The sequence below is a fragment of the Anopheles coluzzii genome, chromosome 2, assembly GCF_943734685.1.
Source record: "Anopheles coluzzii chromosome 2, AcolN3, whole genome shotgun sequence".
NCBI classification, from domain to species: Eukaryota; Metazoa; Arthropoda; class Insecta; order Diptera; family Culicidae; genus Anopheles; species Anopheles coluzzii.
In genome coordinates this window covers 114,604,530-114,624,991 of record NC_064670.1, presented here as the reverse complement: position 1 = coordinate 114,624,991, position 20,462 = coordinate 114,604,530, and the positions used below count along the sequence as shown (strand labels likewise).

The 20,462-nt window shown below is 46.9% G+C and overlaps 3 protein-coding genes across 3 annotated transcripts; 1 reads left to right on the top strand and 2 right to left on the bottom strand.

Moving 5' to 3' along the window:
* Positions 1 to 7,167: 7,167 nt before the first annotated feature.
* Positions 7,168 to 11,975, top strand: LOC120961704 (diacylglycerol kinase epsilon). The gene is made up of 5 exons (XM_040385687.2): positions 7,168 to 8,407; positions 8,486 to 9,033; positions 9,103 to 9,268; positions 9,337 to 9,497; positions 10,461 to 11,975. The coding sequence occupies exons 1-5, from the start codon at positions 7,750 to 7,752 to the stop codon at positions 10,578 to 10,580; spliced, it is 1,653 nt and encodes a 550-aa protein (XP_040241621.1). The 5' UTR covers positions 7,168 to 7,749; the 3' UTR covers positions 10,581 to 11,975.
* LOC120961706 (NAD kinase 2, mitochondrial) lies at positions 11,690 to 15,908 on the bottom strand. Its single transcript, XM_040385689.2, has 4 exons — positions 14,869 to 15,908; positions 12,682 to 13,397; positions 12,204 to 12,609; positions 11,690 to 12,126 (listed from the first exon to the last, which is right to left on the bottom strand). The coding sequence occupies exons 1-4, from the start codon at positions 14,903 to 14,905 to the stop codon at positions 12,020 to 12,022; spliced, it is 1,266 nt and encodes a 421-aa protein (XP_040241623.2). The 5' UTR covers positions 14,906 to 15,908; the 3' UTR covers positions 11,690 to 12,019.
* A 414-nt stretch (positions 15,909 to 16,322) lies between these two features.
* Positions 16,323 to 18,706, bottom strand: LOC120961707 (nascent polypeptide-associated complex subunit alpha). The gene is made up of 3 exons (XM_040385690.2): positions 18,598 to 18,706; positions 17,770 to 17,916; positions 16,323 to 17,681 (listed from the first exon to the last, which is right to left on the bottom strand). Exons 2-3 carry the CDS (start codon positions 17,894 to 17,896, stop codon positions 17,173 to 17,175), a joined length of 636 nt encoding a protein of 211 aa, XP_040241624.1. The 5' UTR covers positions 17,897 to 17,916; positions 18,598 to 18,706; the 3' UTR covers positions 16,323 to 17,172.
* Positions 18,707 to 20,462: the final 1,756 nt, after the last annotated feature.

Below are 20,462 nucleotides of genomic sequence, written 5' to 3'. Positions count from 1 at the left end.
GTGAAATGTGTTACTTTGAGGGAAGCTTTGTTCAACCATAAAGATTTTACTGGCAATAAAATGAGCGTGAGTCACAGTAAATGAAAGGGAGCCATTATCAATGTTTAATTTTAGCACAAACATTGAAATGGACTATTAAATTGTTGAATGAAGTAATTTTGTGCAATAACTGTATTTGCTGTTAATTCGGCAAAGTATTTCATTGTGAAAATATTTGCTTTTTTTGTTGATTATTTTTATTATGACAAATTCAACTTGTTTTATAATTCAACTGGTTTGTTTGGCCGGGAAACTCATAGCTGTACTTTAAATGAATTCAGATTGCAAATTTATTCCTGAACGGGTATCGGACTTGCTACTGTTCCTGAAGAATTCTAAAAGTGATCCTGTAAACCACCCCGTCCCTGAAACCAATACAGAACCTATACCGATCATGGAAACGATTTCAAACCCATACGGATCCAGGAACAGACACTGATACCCATACCGGCCCTGGAACTGATGCCCCACGTATATATCTGCTATGAACCTATACAGACCCTGTGACAGTTCCTGTACCCTAAAAGGTCTCCTATATAGGTCCCTACCGGTCCTGAAATTAATAAGGTCGCTATACCGTTCCAGGAAATGACTGAATTTCTGCCCTAAAAATGGTCCCTCACCTTCCTAAAACTGATCTTCCATCCACACCGTTTCTGGAACTGATCCCAAAACTATTTCGGTCCTGAAATTGCTGTATGCTATATACCTTCTATTATCCTGGTGCAAGAAACTATCCCTGTACCTATCTCATTCATGGAACGAATCGCAAATCCATCCCTGTTCTGGAATTGATACAGTAGCTACTCCGAAACGTAGCAAATTATTCCGCTAGAATTCTTCTTCTTCTTTTGGCTCAACAGCCGTTGACGGTCAAGGCCTGCCTGTACCACTTGTGGGCCTTGGCTTTCAGTGACTAATTGATTTCCCCCCCATAGCAGGATAGTCAGTCCTACGTATGGCGGCACGGTCTATTTGGGGATTGAACCCGTCATGGGCATGTTGTTAAGTCGTACGAGTTGACGACTGTACTACGAGACCGGCCTAAATTCCGCTAGAATACTGGACAATAAATCTAACCCAGCTGTATCTTTTGTTTTATTCGGTCCATAACAATATTCAGCGTGAAGATTGCTGTTGACTTTTTTCGCCGTATTGTGCATATGAAGTATTGTATGAAATCCGTAAAAGCACAAAGCTATTGGAATTCCTTGTTCGTATTCCAGTGAAACAATTAAAACGTATTGAGTCCTCTTTATTCATAAGTTTGACTCATAGAAAAAAGGACGTGCCTATTGTGTGTTGGTAGCTGATTTTGTTACATTCATCACGGCTTATCGCTACAACCGCGGTGCATATCATCACGGTCGGCCCACCCGTATCAATGCAGTCCGGCACCGGGCACCAGCGCGCAAAATCGTGTCGTTGCATGGCAGTGCACAGCACCGCGCTGGTCGCTAAAATCGATGATCGGAAAACGATAGTGGAGAAGCAAAAGGAAACTGGAGGGAGAGGCGGCGCGGCCAAAGCAGCAAAACTGATAACCTTCAGGGACTTTTTATATGACGAAAGCATCGAAACATCCACAATGGGCAGTTGCATTCGCTACAGCTAGCTACGCGCCGGTGTCGCACCGATGATTGCAAGACATCAAAGATACCTTTGACCATCTGTCAGCGCTCGCCTGTCAGGGTGACACACGGTATCGTACCGAAATCTGCCAAGACAATCAGCCCACGTGCTTATTATCTGTGTGCAATCAAAAGTTTTCAAATAACCGACCGGCGCTACAGGTGACTAATTTTTACAACCCAAGACACATTCGTCGAAACCCCGCCCGACCGAGATAATAACATTCAGATGAAGAGCTTTAAAACTGTGTAAGTAGACTAATAAAAGTGTGGCCGCATAAATCGCCACCGGTAGACTTGCGACGCAGTAAACAATGCGATTCGTGATTCTTTTTTTGTAGCGTCCAAGTGTTGCTATTTTTATTCCCATGCCATCTTCAAACTTCCCCTTATCAAGTACCGCAACACCTCTAGACCGTAAAGACTGGATCCAGTTTCCGGTAATGGAGTGGAAAGTTTTTACAGTGGAAAATTTTACCATAAAAATACGACGTACAACGCTGGTGAGCCGTTCGTGGTCTAGTTATGTTAACATCTCCTTCTCACCCTTATCACACCGTATAACCCACGGCAGGCAGACTTGCTGGCAAACTGTGCTGACGGAATAGGTTCCATTGATTTGTTCGAAGACGGCGAATCTTCTTCAATCGTAGCGCATAGTGTGATGCTTCTCACGAAACCGATTAGACAACCAGCGCGCTTCCATTCTTCAATGGAAGCGAAGGCCATCAGCCGCTTTACGAAGTTCAAGCCCATCGGGTGTGCGAGTGGTCGGGCGGGCGTAGACGTCAGATGTTTCGGGCGACCGGAGGTAAAACCCGCCCATTTGCGGGGGCAACGACTTCCCACTACGCCTGTTCCGACCGGCTCTTATCGCACACATCCCGTTCGGTGGGTTGAAGTTGAAGGACTACAAACGCGCGGAGGCGCTTGCTGAAACATGTCACGGAAGGTGGCCTGGAACCGATTGGGACCGGATCGAACCAGGCATGACATCAGCACAGGCGGAGGGACCTGTTGCGAAATCGATGCCCCGGAATTGGGTTCGAATGCTCTTTAGACGCAAAATGCGATCACCGTATCGCGCTGTGATCGTCCGTTGCAGTCTAAGGTTCTTGTTTTCGGATGAGATAACAGAGCCGGTTTGTTCAGGTTGGTAGTACTTCGGGAGTTTAGCATGATAGGCAAAAGCTCATCGATGATTTAGTCACTGTACTATAACTGTTCGAACGTAACATACAAAGAATAGCACGGACGAAGAGTCACATAAATGATTCCATAGTAGCTAATTCTTAACCTCATCCACAGACATGCATTTTAGTTGGCCCTGTCTTTAGGAGGAGTTTTAGTGGGCTTTAATCTTGTCAGTAGTTAATGTTCGTCGATTATTTAAGGCAGTCTACTTCGTCTGTATCCAGGACTTAATTCTGCGATCTGATTTCTAGAGTTCCGAGATCCTAACGTGAGCCTAACGTGATCCACACACCATGCTGCAAGCAACTCCTAGACATCCCAAAGATTTTAATGGAATTCATAGACACGAATGTGGTAGATCTTATTAATTATAATTAATCGTGTATCTAGTGTCCATTACCTGCATGTTCTAAATGAAAAAAAAAAAAAACTTTCACAGGCCTGAACCATATCATGCCTACGTTTGATAATAAAGTGTCCATAGAGGTGTGGCGTCCTCGGTGTAACAGTTTACGTGAGTCTACGTGACTTATCAACGGATTTTCCAATGTTATGTAAACATCAACGAAACAAAATCCAGCCATAACTAAGATTCAGCAAAAACCGAAGCATGATCCCTTATCAGAAAATGTCTCCTTCAACGATGCTGTAATGCGTAGTAATTTTAGTAACGAAGTGGGAAGATTTAAACTATACTTCAAATCAAACGCAATGTCTTAAAGCCACAGCATCATCAACACGCGAATCTTTATGCTCGTCTCACACGAACCCTTTGGATGCAGTATCATTGAATTGAAACGATACATTATTCAACAATTCAGCAATGATTCCAACAATACAGCGTTGAACGTTCACCCACGCATCCCATTTTTTGTTATTTCTAAGGAAAAAAGGACTTCAGAGCACTGTGGCTCTTCATTAACAACGCTGATATCCGAAAGGAAGGATGTCTTTGGCCTCTCATCCTTTCGGTTCGCTTTGAAAGTATAATTTTTAATACGCTTCGACCTTCCTCCACCTACCCATCCATCGCCAACTGCTTGGCATGGAAATTCGAATGCTTGTTGGCGTTATGTCTTATGCTAATGAGCAGTTAACTCCCTATCAAAATGCTCAAACCCTCGCCCCAACCACCAGCTAGACAACCTGGAACAAATATAGGTGAGCAACCGCGTTTAATTCTGAGATTTAATGCTTTTTTTGCCTTTGCTCCCATTACCGGGAACGATTTGCGGTTGCTCTTTGGCCTACCGGCAGCTCCCATCGGCAGCATCGCCAAGACTACACGCCCTCGCCCGCCGGCGTACGGCGCACGGGATCACCCAAAGCTTCGTGTGCGTGGCACGTGAATCTTATCAAGCAGAAGTCCATGTGTGTGTGTGAAGGAAGGGGCTCAAGGGGCCAGTTACCATGGAGAGACGAGCCCATCCTACGACCCAACTCGGACAGCATATGGACGGAAGATAGTGGACACGGCATTGATACCACGGCGTTTGATACTGTCACGCAAGGAACCGTTGGCGCCATCGCCCTTTCGAGGATGTTCAGCCTACAAACACATTCGGTGGGTGTCAGGTACTGGGCGAATGGTCACCATTCTTCATCGATCAGATAAAGCCATAATATTTATTGCCTAGGGAGTGGGCCAGCTATTTCGGTGCTACTATCATTCATTGAGCACGTTTTGCGCTTCCACTTGGAGGATCTACAAGCACGTGATCTTTCTGGAGAGTGAATGGTTCATGCTGGAAGGTTAATTCTTTCATTACAGAAACGCAGAAAATCAGCATTACGTTACCAGACTTCTCCTCCAAATCTGGTCAAACGCTACTGACGCAAGTACCACTTCCGGTGACCTCATTTCGATCTCGGCTTTTACTACCACAGGGCGTAGTTTCTCCGGCCCAATGCATGCACAAGCCCCAGAAAAGTCAGAAGCCAAGGTTGTTCTGGTCAGTCCGGGCATCCGTTCTGGCCGAATGGAGACGCTGATGCCGAGGTGAGTGTGATTTTGACTTGCAATTAACACCGTGTACGGAGACGGATGGTGCGCGGCGGCGTCTTATCTTATCGCGGCCAAGACGCGTCGCTGTCGAATTATGATGCTTGCCGGAACGTGAAGCACAAAGCTACCGAATCGCGCATTCTGCCACTTCTGCCACACACACAACAAGATGAATTACGCATCCGCAATCTGGACACTGGCAATGGTTGTAATCTTCCAGTGGAGCGGAGTGAAGAAGAGTTTCGAGCGCCAGCAGCTACAGCTATCAGCGTCGCACCGTACCGTACCCGTAAGATCCGAAATCCGAAACATCGCGTATTCTTTGTTAGTCTCGTTGGTGCTAAAAATCAACACGCAGCCACGGTGGAGTAGAAACGTGCTAGTCGTTTTGTCTTTCAACCATCGTCCGATTACGTTTACCCTCTGGCGACCTGTGTCGTTCAAATGTATTGGCCCGTTAGCTTTGGATTGGTTGCGATCGGTAGCGGTCCGAATGTTAATGACCTCAATATTGGTTTCGAGCATTTATTTTGGCTTTTCATGCTCGTTCCGCGAACTCGTAATGCTTAATTGTGGCGTAGGGAAACAGGCTGATAAGCCGTCGTACAGCCAGGCCTGGCATATCGCAAAACGTAGGATGCTGCCTTTCACGTGAATGTGTGAGCAGATATGTGATTATGCTGAGGTCATCATGCTTGAGGTCAAGCGCTTTGTGGAAGTCGGAAGAAGCTTCAGGACGCGAGATGGAAATGATTTTTTTTAAATAAATCACTCCGTTTGTGTTGAAGGTGCATTGTCCGCTAGATTGCGCGTTGATAGATGGCGAGTTGTTATGCGCTTCTACTGCGCAGCTTATGCAGATGATGTTGCCATGCAATTATGCGAGCTGTATGGTTTTGTGCAGTGCCGTACTGCAGGCGTTCTGTCCCATCGTACATGATTGTGAATAATTTACAATTTCACAGATTGATTACACCCAAAGCCCATAAAACCACTAAACGACCACTAAAAGGATTCTAAACGGCTCATGCTCTTAAGCTAAACGGAATATAAAAAGACTGTTCAGCAGACGGCAAACGACTCATGCATTCTAAAAATAGCATAAAAGCTGATGGCGCCATCTGTTGGTGTGATAGCCACACAGCGGAGCTTTCTTCGCTTTGAGAGCTTTCTCATCATTTCCTCTGTACTTTTGTATGTTTCGCATTGATCGCATGCATCGCTAGAACTAGAACGGCGATACGATTCAATGTGAACCATGTGTACTGAAGCAAATGAGATTTGAGTAATGGTCGTTGGTGGTTGATCCCTCGCGTCTTACCACGCGTCTTACTACCGCCCGGATGGAAGGCGAATTGGCGACCACTGATCGTGGTTGGTAACCATTCATGTAGATTTTTGCTTGGAATTTTCGCTGGTTCTATACGCCATGATTAGATGAAGTTAGGCAAATACATTGTAAGAAAAGGACAGAAATATAATGATGAGTTGTAATACGCCATCAATTGAGCAAACCAATGAACCTATGGAGCTTTCGTTTTTTTTCTAAAGATATTCGCTTTTCTAGTCGTTTAAGCTTAATCTGTGGCGCTCGGGCATGTTTTTAATAAAGTTTGATTTGAAAATTTAAAACAAAGTAAATATAACTAATTCTGTAAAATAAGTGCTCTTGTCACGGCTCCTTAACGTTGTTTGATTGCTTCAATCGCAATGCTACTAAGAAGCTGTTTAAAAGCTGCTCACGCTCTGAAGCTGATTAAGAGCTGCTTGGAAGCTATTGTTTGAAAAGATTTGAAATAATTTTCATTTTCATTTAAATGAATCATTTTCTCAATATTATGCCAAAACTGTTTAAAAATATATAGAAAACTACAAAAAAAGATATTTAGGTGTTTTAAGTCAATGATTTTTTTATCTTTTACATAAGATGGTGATCGAAATTGTTCTGCAAAGTTGAACACAATTAGTAAATAATTGTTTGAAATCGATTTGTTTTACCTAAAAATCAGTTTATTCGTTACGGAAATTCAACCAACATGTGAGCTTCATTTGTGCGAGTGTAGTAGCCCTTCACATTGAAGGGTTTCTGTGCAGGGGTGCTAAACCGATGTGAAAGCTTCCCACTTTCAACCAATGAAGGTTTTATTTCGTTATTTACGTATCAGTCGCCACACAATAAATCTAATAAACGCTAATTATCCTGTACTATCTAATACATATGTATAAATATGGAATATTTCCAAAAATAAAATGATTTCTTTTAATATTATTTAGCCTGGACGTCAACCGAATGTCCTGTAGGGTCGACCGCAGTGCACATCTGGTTTGTTTACATACATCAACTGTTCGTGTTCCAGCACGGGCGAAAGCTGGGCTGCATTTTCTACGCCGTTGCACTTACGCAGAGCTAAGTGTGTCAGTATTATTCCCACGCAAAAAAAGAAACAAAAAAAAAAAAACAAGGAACGACTGTTCTGTACGGGTACTATAGTGTTTAGTGTTTTGGTGCTGTGTTGTTCAATGCTTATCATCCGCACGTGCATCGGTACCATCGCAACGGTAGTAAAGTTGCACACTGCACCAAGCAAACCAGCGAAGCGAAGGTGCATCTGCAGTAGCACTGCACCAGCATCATTTGCATTCCGGTGAAAGTGGCCAAGGGGGTTGTGTGCATGCAAGCAGGAGCAGCAACACGCTCACCAACATTCCAGCGAGATCGGTCCCAGTAGCCGTAGTAAAGTAAAGTAATCGCCGTGCAGGAGCGCCCTTTTTCGGCCCACCTCTCTCCTTTCCTTCCCTTTCTCTACGTACTGTTGCGAGCCCAACAACAACAACAACAACAAAACGGTGGTCGTCTTAAGGGTCAGCCGAACCCCCTTAATGCGCTTCTCGCTGCGTCCGTTCTCGAATACTGGCGTAATGCTCGACTTCAGCTTTACGCTGTTCGTGTCGGTGCTGCTCGGGCTGGGGCTGATGTGGCTCGCCGGGCGGTACTTCCTGAAGGAGGACGTCGTGTACATACCGGACAACTGCCGCCGCCACGCCTGGAAGTCGGTGAAGCTGCTGGCGCGCAGCTGCGTCTGTTCCGTGTGCGATACGTCCATGTCCTCCAATGGGCATTTCTGCGAAAGCTGCGGCGTCTGCTCCGACAACGGGTGCGTGCGCAAGGCGGACGAGAAGTTCCCCTGCAAGCAGCTACGGATTCGTACGCGGGCGGACGACGGCTCCACCTGTCGGCACCTGTGGGTCAAGGGCAATCTGCCGCTCGGGTCGGAGTGCTGCGTGTGCCGGGAGGATATCGATCAGACCTCGGAGCTGGGGCTGTTCGGGCAGCGGTGTGCCTGGTGCCAGCGGATGGCACACGATAAGTGCTTCAGCGAGGTGTCCTCGACGCTGTGCGATTTTGGCCCGTTCAAGGAGATGATCTTTCCGCCGAAATGCATACTGGCGTCGCGCAGTAAAGTCGCCCAGAAGGTGCATCTGACCGGGATTATACCGCCCGAATGGAAGGCGAATTGGCGACCACTGATCGTGGTTGGTAGGTGTATTGATTGAGTTGAAAACTAATGGCAGCGGCTTGTTCCAGCTCCAATGTAACGCCATCGTATCGTTTTAGCAAACTCCAAATCCGGCAGCAGCGGTGCCGACCAGGTCGTGGCCCTCATGCGCGGCATCCTTCATCCGCTGCAGGTGTTCGAGCTCGGTCAGCACGGGCCGCACGAGGCCCTGCAGTGGGCTATACACGCGGCGCCCACCCGCTGCCGCATACTGGTTGCCGGTGGTGACGGCACAGTAGGCTGGGTGCTGAACACCATCTTGCAGATGAAGGTTGAGCCACATCCGGAGGTGGCCATACTGCCGCTCGGCACCGGCAACGATCTGTCGCGCGTGCTCGGATGGGGTGCCGAAGGGCCGGACGAGTTCGATCCGATCGATTACCTGACGCGCATTGCGCAGGCGGAAACGGTACAGCTGGATCGCTGGCTGGCGGAAATCAACACACACTCCAGCTTGGCAAGGTTTCACGTGCCCGGTTTCAGCCAGTCGCGCCACTTTTACATGTACAACTATCTGTCGGTCGGGGTGGACGCGCTGGTCACACTCAACTTCCACAAGGCGCGGGAAAGTTCGTTCTATCTGTACAGTAGCCGGTTTGTGAACAAGGTAAGTGTAAGTGGATGATTGGCTGGTGAATAGTTTCTAATTGCTCATTTGCCTTCGTGCCATTACTAGCTACTGTACCTTTGCTTCGGCACGCAGCAAGTGGTGCAGCAGGACTGTGTGGAGCTGGAGAAGCACCTGGACCTGTACCTGGACGGTGTGCGCATCGATTTACCGTCCCTGCAGTCCGTCGTCGTTCTGAACATCGATTCCTGGGGTGCCGGCGTTAAGCTATGGGGTATGCAATCCGTCGCGAAGCAGCGCAGCTCAAACAGTAATTGTACCAAACCTTTCGTCCCTTTTTAGAGATGAGCAAAAACTCTCCCACGCACAGCATTATGAAGGAAATTCACAGCATTTCCGACGGCATTTTGGAGGTGTTCGGTGTGGTTTCGTCCTTCCACATAGCTCAGCTGCAGGTGGGCCTCAGCAAGCCGGTCCGCCTCGGGCAGGCAAAAAGTGTGCGCGTAAGTATCTTATAAGGGTAACTGTGCCAGTATTGGGCCGGTTAGTGCAGCAGTTACACAAAAACTGCTCGTACACGAACAATTTTTAAATATTTTTCATGAAAGTGACGTTATTTTGAACGACATTCTATCGTATTATGTAAATGTTTTTATAAATGCAAATAGGTAGACAAAAATGTTTAAAACAGTTTTGCACTCTCGCTTTCCAAAGATTGGTGTTGAAAAGCACTTAAATTATTAATTTTAAGCTGCCCATTTTGGTCGTTTTTGCTGGCAGTTTTTAAAGTCTCTTTGATGTGAGTTACAAACAAAGTAGGCATTGCAGCAAAGAGGGCTAGTCTGATGACAATAGAGTACGGCTCCGACTGGAAATTATTATTTTTCTCTTAAGTTATTGGATTATGTATAGCGACATTGGTATTATTTGATACAAGAAATGTTGTATTAAGTGCAAAATCAAAAGTGTTTCAAGTTTCGGCAGGAGCCCACAGCATTGATCGGTCAAAAATCTACATTTACCGTGTACGTATTTTTGGCAACATTTAAAGTGAATAATTACTTGTTTTTCGTGATATTAAAATTCCAAGCGGGCTAGCATAAATTCTGCACCCATAGAATCTTCCGTAAAGAACACAAAAACAACATTGTTTTACTGCTCTGGTTCTCTTTATAACGAAACCTGCCGAACTGTTGGCTGACAGCAAATCTGCCGAAAAATGTTGAACTCTGCACATTTTGTGTGATATTTTGAAAAATATGCAAGGAAATGTTGTGAAACTTCTAATATGAATAGCAAATGAGCGATTGAAAAAAAAATGTGTCGAGACAATCTACAACGCGTTTTGGATGATTTCATGTTTTTAGTTACCCCGCCGAAAACAGGTACACTGCCGGAAACTGGTACAGCTACCCTATTTATATGCTATAAATATAAATCAACTAACTACGCATTATTCTTTCCAGATCGTCCTGAAACGAACGCTCCCGATGCAGGCGGACGGTGAACCGTGGATGCAATCGCCCTGTGATATTAACATTCAACACTACGGCCAAGCGACGATGCTTAAGGACGTAAAGAATTGAGCCTTTGCGTACGCAAACTGCCATTCACGAATACTTAAAAAAAGGCGGATCGAACTTAAGCTGTTGATCGAACCACGCTCCACTCAACACGAATCTCCAAACACGTGTTGCTCTCTCGCATATTATTATTACTGTAGCGTAGTAGTGTAGCGTCGCGCCTCACGCAAACGGGTTATTATTCGCGAACCAAGGAATTGACGGAGAAGCCAAAGTCCATATTTATTGTTGAATTTTCGCACGTGTCTGTGCGTCGTGTGTGCGTGTGTGTGTGTGTGTTTGTTGAGAATGTGTGTCAGTGGGTAATCTTTGCTTGCGCTCAGTATTGAATCGAAGCAACCCACGTTTTTCTTGTTGTTCCACCTTCTCACTATATAAACTTATTAGGTTGTATAACCCCCTTCTTCGAGTATAATATGTATCAAAGCAGAAACCACCTTAATATTAATCCCACGGAAAGGAACAGTTTACTCGCTGTGTACACTTTTATATCTGTTAAAAATTCCACCACCGTGGTACTTTGTACTCGCGCCAAACTAACGTTTTTTAAGCTCTCGCTGAATCACTGAAACTGCGGCTCAACACACTGATCTCATACACACTTAATATTTAACATATATACATAGAACTACGCCGAAATAATCGGCCCGCGCGAAGAACTGCATAATCTTGCTGCAAATCTTGTTATTGACCCGGGCGAGGGGAAATGATTTTACACACGCCCAGCCAAAGTGTGCGTAATTAGCTTAGCTTAGGTTCTAGAGGGCGGCGAGTGGTGATGGGGACGCTTCCATTTGCTCTACCAAATATCAATAATATTTACCAAGCGCCCCAGGAAGCCGTCGGATGGATGTCGGAAGCAGAAGCCACGGCGTCTGAAGGCAAAAGATTCACTGATAACGGCGTTGTTGCTAGTGATTGTAACACAGTGCGACAGAATAGAAGGTAAACAAACAATGTCCACCCTTCCACACCACCAGCCGCGGCATTGAAGGAAAGGCGTAATAATAATATTAAGTCGTATGCGGCTGCGTATGAGCATTTTCGTGCGCACTTATTGTGACCATGAACGGAAGAGGAAAAGAATAGAACAGTGCAGAGGAGGCGATATGTATATGTATAAAAAATGATACCAAATTTATTACACTTTCTACTTACAGTATAATTGCATACGCTATCGTGCTCGCGTGCGCGTACGTGTGGTAGGGGCGGGGTTAAGGAGAAGAGGGGGGTCGATAAATAAATGCACCATCTGCACCACCGTTCGGTAGTGCATCACTGCAATAACTTACACAATTAAGGGGCCGTTTTTTCATACAATCAAGCGTTTTTTGTGGTATCCCAGCCAGGAAGAGCTCGGGAACTCGTGCGATGTGCGAAGTTTCGAAAGAATAAAAACAGTCCAGTCCAGTAACAAGTAACAAAAGCAAACTTCCCATCAATCAGTCATCCATATCGATCGTGAGCAGCGAATCTTCCGGATACACTTCCAGCAAGGCACGCGCACCATCGTTGAAGTTGTACGCAATACTACCATCTATCACGAGACCTGCAACAGGAAAGCAAACCGAGACCCGAACGATCAGACCGAAACCAACGTGCTGCACCCCCAAACCGTCGACTTACTCGCATCGACACAGCGCGATTTGACGAATATCTCCTTGGCGAAGCCGCGCGACTCGAGCCCCTTCGGGTTCGGCCACACGCCCACGCAGATCTGCTCGCGGATCGAGTAGCACAGCCGGGGGTCGTCGGGCGCGAACACTAGATTATCGTTGTACTCCTGCGACACGGACTCGGGATCGATCGTGTCGAGCGGGCTGCCCGTCCGGCCCGTCCGTTTGCGCACGATCGCTAGCAAATCCTTCACGTTGTTCGTCGACAGCCGGTTCATGCTCGTCAGCCACGAGGTCGAGCCGGTGCCGGTGCTGACGCACAGGCCGGAGCTTTTCGTTTTCGTCGTAACGTCCGAGCTGTCGATGCGCAGGTGCAGGTGGGACACGCGTGCCGAAAGCATTTCGCCGATGAAAACCTGCCAAACGCGATTGGTAGCGCATTAGTGTGCAATTCCGCTGGTCAAACCTAATCTCCTCCCTATGCTTACCTCATTCAGCGCCAGATAGGGCAGGATGCGACTCTTGCCGTTCGGTGCGGTCGACATTACCTCCTGATGCTCGACCGGCTGCGAATGGAACTCGTGCAGATCCATCGGCGACGGTCGCTCGGTCGTGGCCGCACCGACCAGCGTCGTGCGGATGCGGGACCGATGCATCCACCGGAAGTCTTGCGCAATGATCCGCCGGACGGCTTCGTCCACCCGCACCGAGTACTGCTTCGGCAGCATGAGCCTGCCCTCCGAGCGGCGCGGATCCGAATTAAACCCAACGACGGGCGTTTTCTTCCCGTTCGACAGGAAGAAGGGGCTGGCCCGGCCGGCCGCCAGCAGGAACGTCCCATCGCCCCCGATCGGTACGATCAGGTCGGCCCACTGTAGCGCGTCCTTGTGGATGGTGATCCGGTTCACCACCTGCACCTCGATGCCGTGCTGCTGGAACGATCGCACCACCTGCCGCTCGACGTCCTTGTGCAGGTGGTGGTAGTACTTGAGCGCGTCGTAGTCGGTGCCCCGGTCGCGGATCCTCTGCTCCAGACACTCGTCGCTCAGCTGCTCCTCGCGGATCTTTTCAAACTCGAGCCGGGTCAGCTTCGACACGACGAGCACGCGGCGCAGCTGTTCCCGCGCGCCGCTACCGAACTGGCGGCGCTGCTGCTGCTGCGCTTTCAGGGCATGCTGGAGCGTGGTGGTGTGGTGGTGGAGTCCTGCAAGCGGAAAAGAGGAATAGGGGAGGGTAAAGCTGTTTGCAAAGCATTTGTTTGTCGCGAAAAAGTAAGCGTCGAGAACAACAAGCGCACGTTGACAAAATAAGAACACAACCCCGGTTTTTATCTCATTTCTCGCAACAGATAGGGGCTGTGAGCAACAACAGCAAAAAAAAAAGAACGTAAAAGGCTTCGGAGTAATGCAAACATTTGTCGGTGTCGTCGTAGGCTACACATTTTGCACAACAAGTGGCAACGATTGGTACGCCACCCGGCGGGTTGGTTCGTCCCAATAAATATCTTATCTGTCACATCTGCCAGTGCGGCCTACTGGATGGGTCATGTTTGTGTTGTGGGAGGCGAATGGGGGCCTACTCTGATCAGATTATGAGGCCGAACTGTTGACTAAAGCCATACAGCCATCTAGCTGCTGAGCTGTATTGAGGATGATGGCGCCATCAAAAACCTTATATTACGCGTAGCAGCACCAGCACGACCGATCGATAAGATGTCGCTGATGGTACAACCCACCCCCTCGGCAGTGGGCTTCATTGATTGATTAGCGTCTAGGTTTGCTCTCTGTTTCATTCGTCTATCTCTATTGCCACCGGAAGACACAGCCAGCCAGCAACGAAAACACACATGACGCATCTTATTAATCGTTGCTCAATCGTCTGAATGAGCATGATTGCCCCTTCACGCAAAAAGGAAAAAATCTAAATCGTAAAAAGGCTTCTTGTTCAAGTGGTGCGGTACAGTGTCGGGTCATCGTCGTCGTCGGCGGCGGCGCCGTTTGCCTGACCATGGGGGGCATTATATAGCAAATATCTATCCGCGAAATCTGTGCGCCCCCCTCTCTCCCTGCTCGGGCGAATGTGTTGGCCAGTTTGGGGTGTGTTCGGGGATGGGGTGAGCTCTCTCTCTCACACACACACACACACGCAATACTTCGCAATCAATAGGAGGCTGATAAGATTGTGCTGTGACGTTCCGCGCTCTTCTCGCCGTTCGAACGTGATCTTACGCCGGAACGCAAGACGAACGAAGGCTGCAAATATACGTCAGAAGACAAAGATTGGCCGTTGGAGGCTTTTTTTCTGTTCCTTCCTTTCTGCCTTGCCTGCCTGCGAGACGCAAATATGTGTTAGGTTTGGGCACGCCGTTCTTCTGACAAATGTCTGTGGGGTTCGCTGTGTTAATTATGCTTCAGATTAACACGAGTCCCCTGCTCCCGTACGGTGGACCAAATAAAAACGAAACAACACGCGTCATGTTGCTAGGTAACTGCTGATTTCGTTCACACTTTGCACACGCCTGCTACTAGGATGGACCTTTCACCCTACAAAGAATTTAGAAGGAAACTGCATGAACCGGTTTTTGTTCCTGTGTCTTTTGCAAAGTATGCGATGCGCAACCGGTTGGCTTGACAATAATGGGGCTTTATAGTGCCTTTCCCAACCCGCTCACTCACCTGAAACATGCCGCAGCAGTTGATGAAAGTGGAACATTTGTGTTTGAACGCGAACCGAAAGCAAACCTACTGCACTGTTGCTCTTAGTTTCGTTCCCTTGTTCGGTGCACTTGAACTAAGAAGACGAGCTGTTTGATGATGACTGCCTGCACCGACGGGAAATTCCAGTATCCTCGACTGCACCCAACCCGCGGTGCCGTTTTCCCGTGTGTCTTCCTTTAACCTTGAATACACACACACTCACACACAGTCACTGTACTGCTCACTCGCTCAGCAGATTACATCGCGCATCGTGTTAGTTGGTCTCGCTGGGGATTCGCAAAGTGCATTTAAACACACACACACACACACACACACACACACACACACACACACACACGCTCTCAGCAGTACAGCACACAATGGAGGAAGTAGTGGGGAAGTAAGCGGAAAGGAAACAGAAACCTTAACCAAGCCACGGATTTGACGGAGGGAGCCGTGGATATCTTCCTGAACTTTTTCTGTTCACTGTTTTTGATCACTCGCTCGCTACCAGACACAGGCACGACGACGACGACGACGGTTTCTCGACCGTTTGCTTGCACACGCGTCTCGCTACTGATAAGGATATTCGACGTAAGCACACGGAGCAGGCCCGTTTGGTGGCCGGTGGGATCCGAAAGCCCCGGGACGTCGAGCGGCGGGCGCGATAAGAAGTGATGGTGTGGAATGATGATGCTGAGTGCCCTCCACTCTCGCTACACCGGGTACACGATCCGCTCCGCTCGGTTATCGTACAAGCAAGTGGAAAATTACCAGCCCAGGAGAGTTTTCTTTCGCTTGTGCCGGGAAAACTCACACTTGCTCCTTTCGTTTTCATGCGATGTTACGAAAGGAAACACGATAAGGCTGTTCTTGAAGGATGGATACAGTTGCACAGCTCCTTGCTTGTTCCGTGCCTTCCTGCCTGAACGGGGAAGGTAAATATTTATAGATGGCAAAAATGCCGGTGGCACACAATTCGCGAATTATCAACCCACCGGGCCGCCCCCTACCCGTTCCCTTTCATACCGTCCCAAAAAAAACATATGGAAATGACAGTGAGTGAGTTGTTTGAAACTGTGGCGCCCAATTCCGATCGGAAACGGTTAAAAGCTTTGACAGTTTGTGTAACGGTTTGTAGTAAAACTGCCAATAAAAGGATTGAAAATGAACTGAAATTAAGAGAATAATGTTGGCACCAACAAATTTTTATAAATTAACGGCACATTTCGATCAATAATGTTTGCTTCCTCCATTGCTCCGTTGGGGCACGCTCGCAGAGTACGGAATGAATTGATTTTGAAATTAAAATCTATTTCCATATCGAGGCTTGTGCTTTTTCTTCTCCGAATAGATAAGGCCAGAGAGGTGATGAAGGTTTTAAAACGCAAACTAAGATTCCATAATGTTTTGAAAGAAAACCCCCATCAAAATTAGCTTAACAGTCGCTTCTAAGCAAACTTTTATTCTTCGAAACGTATTTTATCTTCCTAGCGTAAGTTCCGCGCTCCCTTTTCATTTTTTTGGTTAGATGCCATGTTTTAGAGATGGTACGGTATTAGTATGAGTTATGTGACAACTCCGGTTCAAAACACGCCCAACGCCAACTGAAAACGGAGAGAACGCGAGGGCTAAAATGCATAAAGCGTTTGCACCTTCGGGATCTCGCAAAAAGATGTATGCAGAGGGGAAACATCTCCACCGGCCTGGACTAACAGAAAGGTTCTCTTATCTTTTGTAGGTTTAGGTTTTATTACCGTTTACGATATAATCTTAGCATTCGGTTTTACTTGATGTAATGTTAGAGGGGATAATGAAGGGGTGCAGCCGCAGCAGCAGCAGCAACAGCAACAATATCAAACACGCGAACGAGGTTGCGCACGCAAAACGCCTTGCGCCAAAAAAGGCAGTCTCTTTCGCGCTTGCGCACACACACATACACGCACATTCTCTTCACCCTTGTGCCTGTTGCAATCGACATCTTTCCAGGACACTAGATTAGTTTCCTTCCAAAATCCAGAAACGCCCTGCAATAGGCGACACAAGCGAGCACGAAGAAGTGGGGGATGTAATGTGTCCGTTGTAACGTATTTTCCACGCACGTGTGCTCACGATGCTTGCCCACACATGGCCTTCGGCTTTGGGCGGGGAACGGGGAAAGGGCTTGTGAAAAAACACTAACAGAGACAAACTAATTTTGTTGTTGTTGTTGTTGTTCTTGGTGTTGTATGTATGTGTGTCTGTGTTTTTGTGTGGTGCAGCGCTGCCGAACAAATTACATTATTACATGGTTAGCTCCATGATCGCGTTCACGATGTCGTTTTCATTGTTCTTGAGCGCGCGGATGGCCTTTGCACGTTTCACGTTCGCCTGGGACATGACGAGATCGATGTCCTTGTCGTCGATGCCGGTATCGTCCACCTCCTCCTCGTCCTCCTCGGCGATCGGGGTCACGACGTTCGTCGAGCTCGACGCCTCGCCGGCGGCCGGTGTCGCTTCCGGCGCCTTGAACTTCTCCGCCGCCGCCACCTGCGCCTGCTGGGTGAGATCCTCGATCTTGGCCTCGCCGAAGATGATGTAGGTGTCGCTGTGCGGGTTCTTGTACACGTCCGGGTTGTTTATCACGAACAGGATGTTCTTGGACTTCCGGATCGTTACCCGGTTGACGCCCTGGACCGGCTTCAGCCCGAGCTTGGACATGATCTTGCGGGCCTTCTTCTCACCGCGCGACTGTTTCGCTTTCGAGATGTCCGGGATTTCACCGGCGGACAGCTGTGTCGTTGCAGCGGCACCTGAAGGCGAACAGGAGAGCAATAGAGAGGTTAGATGAGGATGAAATGCATTTAATTCTGTGGAACTTTGATTGAAATCAAACTTTACCTGCATCTTCCAGATCCGGGATAGAATCCTCGGTCTCTGTGTCACTGAGAGCATCTTCCAGCTTGGCTTCTGTGGTTCCGCTGGAGGCGGCGGCCGCACTTTCCGTAATTTCAGTCAACTCCGGCATGTTGAGAGGTGAAGGTCAAGCTAGCGGTTGTGAACGGGAGTACGCGGTACGGAAAATGAAATGAAAGAATGGAGGTTTTTCGTTAAAAAATACTTCACACACACTGAAAAGTAGGCTTCTAGATCGATCGAGGAAATACAGCACACACTTCCGGGCTCCGGGGCCACCGCGCAATAACTGGAACGTCAAAATGAAAGAACGCACAGAACGCATTGAATGTCATGTGTGGAGTTGTGCGAGTGTATATGCACGCATTAGCGAAGAAGTGTGTGCTAAGGGCCGCAACCGCAGCGAAAGGAAAACACACAATCTCATTTTGCGGTCGCTGCGCGCCTATCGCCCCGGCAAATGTCAACATTATGCTGAGCAGCATCAAATATCGCTTCCAGTCGAAAATTCACAAACCGCACGCCCAAAAACCGAACCCTTTTCCATGCGGTTTTACCACACTTCAGATCTTTGCAAGCTCACAACACAGCCGGGGCATGGATGTGAAGCCGGCGCACTTGACACAGCGCCGGGGCGGTACAGAACGGCGAGCAGCCAGCCCGCACACGGCATTTCGGCAGCGAAATGTTTGCAAAAACCAGTTTTCCACACACTTTCGGCACGCGTGCACAGTTGCTGCTAGCGGTCCGGCACACGGAAGTGTATTTCGAGGGTAATTTCATGGCGAATTTCAGTCGGAAAACACTACTTACACCAGTTATATCGCACGGTACGAAACGCGGTAAGAGCTCGAGAACGAGATGCCGGAAGTTTAGTGATGGACGTACGAGAGCGGACTCTGATGGAGTGAAAAAGTTCCGACAGCGGAACGGATCCGATCCGGTCCAGCACAGGGGGCAGGGTAATTTGGGTTTTTGTTGCGGAAGCACCCTGTGCGAGTTTGAAAATGACGTTACGGGGCAATTCAAACGATACGTTACACGTTTGAAAGTGCATGTAAACCATTTCGTAGCTAACGTATTGTAGAAAATGGTTTCATATTGAAAAACCGATTATAATTTAAATTTTAAATTTATTTGCCTCCAAGCTTTAAGTGATAAGCTTTAATTAAAAAGAAACCTTGTTTGAAATAAATTTACCATATTTTTATTATTTTTTTTATTCAGGAGTAACGGTCCAAAAAGGCCATATTTCTAAAAAAATTACCATATGAATTGTATAAAAATCAGGTACGTTTTCTATGTTGGCCAATAATCACTTAAGTTTAATCAAAGCTTTTACAATAATTCTAGTGACGTTCCAAATAACAAAAAAAATGGTTATCTTTAGTCTGTAAATTTTCTATGAACGCTAATGAAGTATTGGGCAGGCAGATAATTAAAAACCCAAGATTGTTGGCATAAATTGTTAAGGCCCTAATACATTACAGGAATATTTACGGAATTTAACTCTTGTTGTCCCCATTTGACAGAAAAATCCTCTTCGTTAAGCTTTGAATTACGAGACGGAATTGTATGTGAAATATATCATTCTATTAAAAATAATATATTTTGGGAGTTGTTTTGACTTTCAGACACTTTTAGATCAGCTTTATGTGTTTCTTTCTTTAAAAAAAAACACCACTTTACACCTTGACAGTGCGATTCTCTTTCTTGACAGAATTTACATTGGTATAGATCAATTCATATTTCCTGGCGAGGGTAAAGCTTTCAAACTCCGTTAGGCGTACCAATTAAATTGCAAATTCCCCAATTTGACGGGTTTAGGCCTTTGTCTCCATCATACAATACAACTACGGGGCCTTCAACGACATTCTACCCACTGTAATACATACTGGACCATCCTTCCACGAGACACCTAGCGGTCACTTAGTCCGCTTATCCTTAAAGCCACAACTGTGGATCGTAGTTATCTTAGAAGAATTTTGAGATTGGTTATCTTTGAAATTGAAGAATTTAACTGGAAATTGAACTTTCTCTTTGCTTGGTCATTTTAAACTTGCTTTGGTTAATCATTCCAATTGGATATATTTTTGGTTATCAATCGGTCATCTTAAAACCTGAGAAGTGCCAAAGGACTCTGAGATGGGCGATCGGTCAGGATAGTCATCTTAAAGTTGAGCAATAATGGATTGACCAAACGATGACCAATCTACGATTGTTTTGCGTACATACTTGACGTAGATATTTGCACAAACTTAACTGTAATTGTATCAATAACTCCGATTGAAAAAACCAATAAGCCTGTGCCATTACAATGGCACACAATCGAGAGGATCTGGTTTGGATATCAGCCTCTTCATGCATTTATGATATTTGACTTACAAATCGAAGCAGAATTTAATATACCCGCAAATAACTCCACAGTTGATTTTACAAATGCCAGCATTTGATTTAACAGTGCCTTTAAAAGCGGTCCCTATCAATCGCATACAGTGCACACAAGGCAACACATTACGATCATTCATAAGGCAGGGCACAGATGACCAATGTTGCTGCCTTTGCACGACCATATGCTTTCCTCTCGGGGGGAACAGAAAGATTGCGCTGTGAAGATTGAAGGAAAGTGCATAAAATTGCAGAATGTGGCAACAATTATTTCCGCTGCGTTGCGTGTG

Excerpts from the sequence above, each read along its gene's own strand:
- LOC120961704 (XM_040385687.2), top strand. The coding sequence starts at position 7,750 with ATGCGCTTCTCGCTGCGTCCGTTCTCGAATACTGGCGTAATGCTCGAC. Across the intron at positions 8,408-8,485 it reads GCGACCACTGATCGTGGTTG|CAAACTCCAAATCCGGCAGC; the intron begins GTAGGTGTATTG and ends GTATCGTTTTAG. Across the intron at positions 9,034-9,102 it reads GTAGCCGGTTTGTGAACAAG|CTACTGTACCTTTGCTTCGG; the intron begins GTAAGTGTAAGT and ends TGCCATTACTAG.
- LOC120961706 (XM_040385689.2), bottom strand. The coding sequence starts at position 14,905 with ATGTTCCACTTTCATCAACTGCTGCGGCATGTTTCAG. Across the intron at positions 13,398-14,868 it reads ACTGCTGCGGCATGTTTCAG|GACTCCACCACCACACCACC; the intron begins GTGAGTGAGCGG and ends TTCCGCTTGCAG. Across the intron at positions 12,610-12,681 it reads CCTATCTGGCGCTGAATGAG|GTTTTCATCGGCGAAATGCT; the intron begins GTAAGCATAGGG and ends CGCGTTTGGCAG.
- LOC120961707 (XM_040385690.2), bottom strand. The coding sequence starts at position 17,896 with ATGCCGGAGTTGACTGAAATTACGGAAAGTGCGGCCGCCGCCTCCAGC. Across the intron at positions 17,682-17,769 it reads CCCGGATCTGGAAGATGCAG|GTGCCGCTGCAACGACACAG; the intron begins GTAAAGTTTGAT and ends GTTCGCCTTCAG.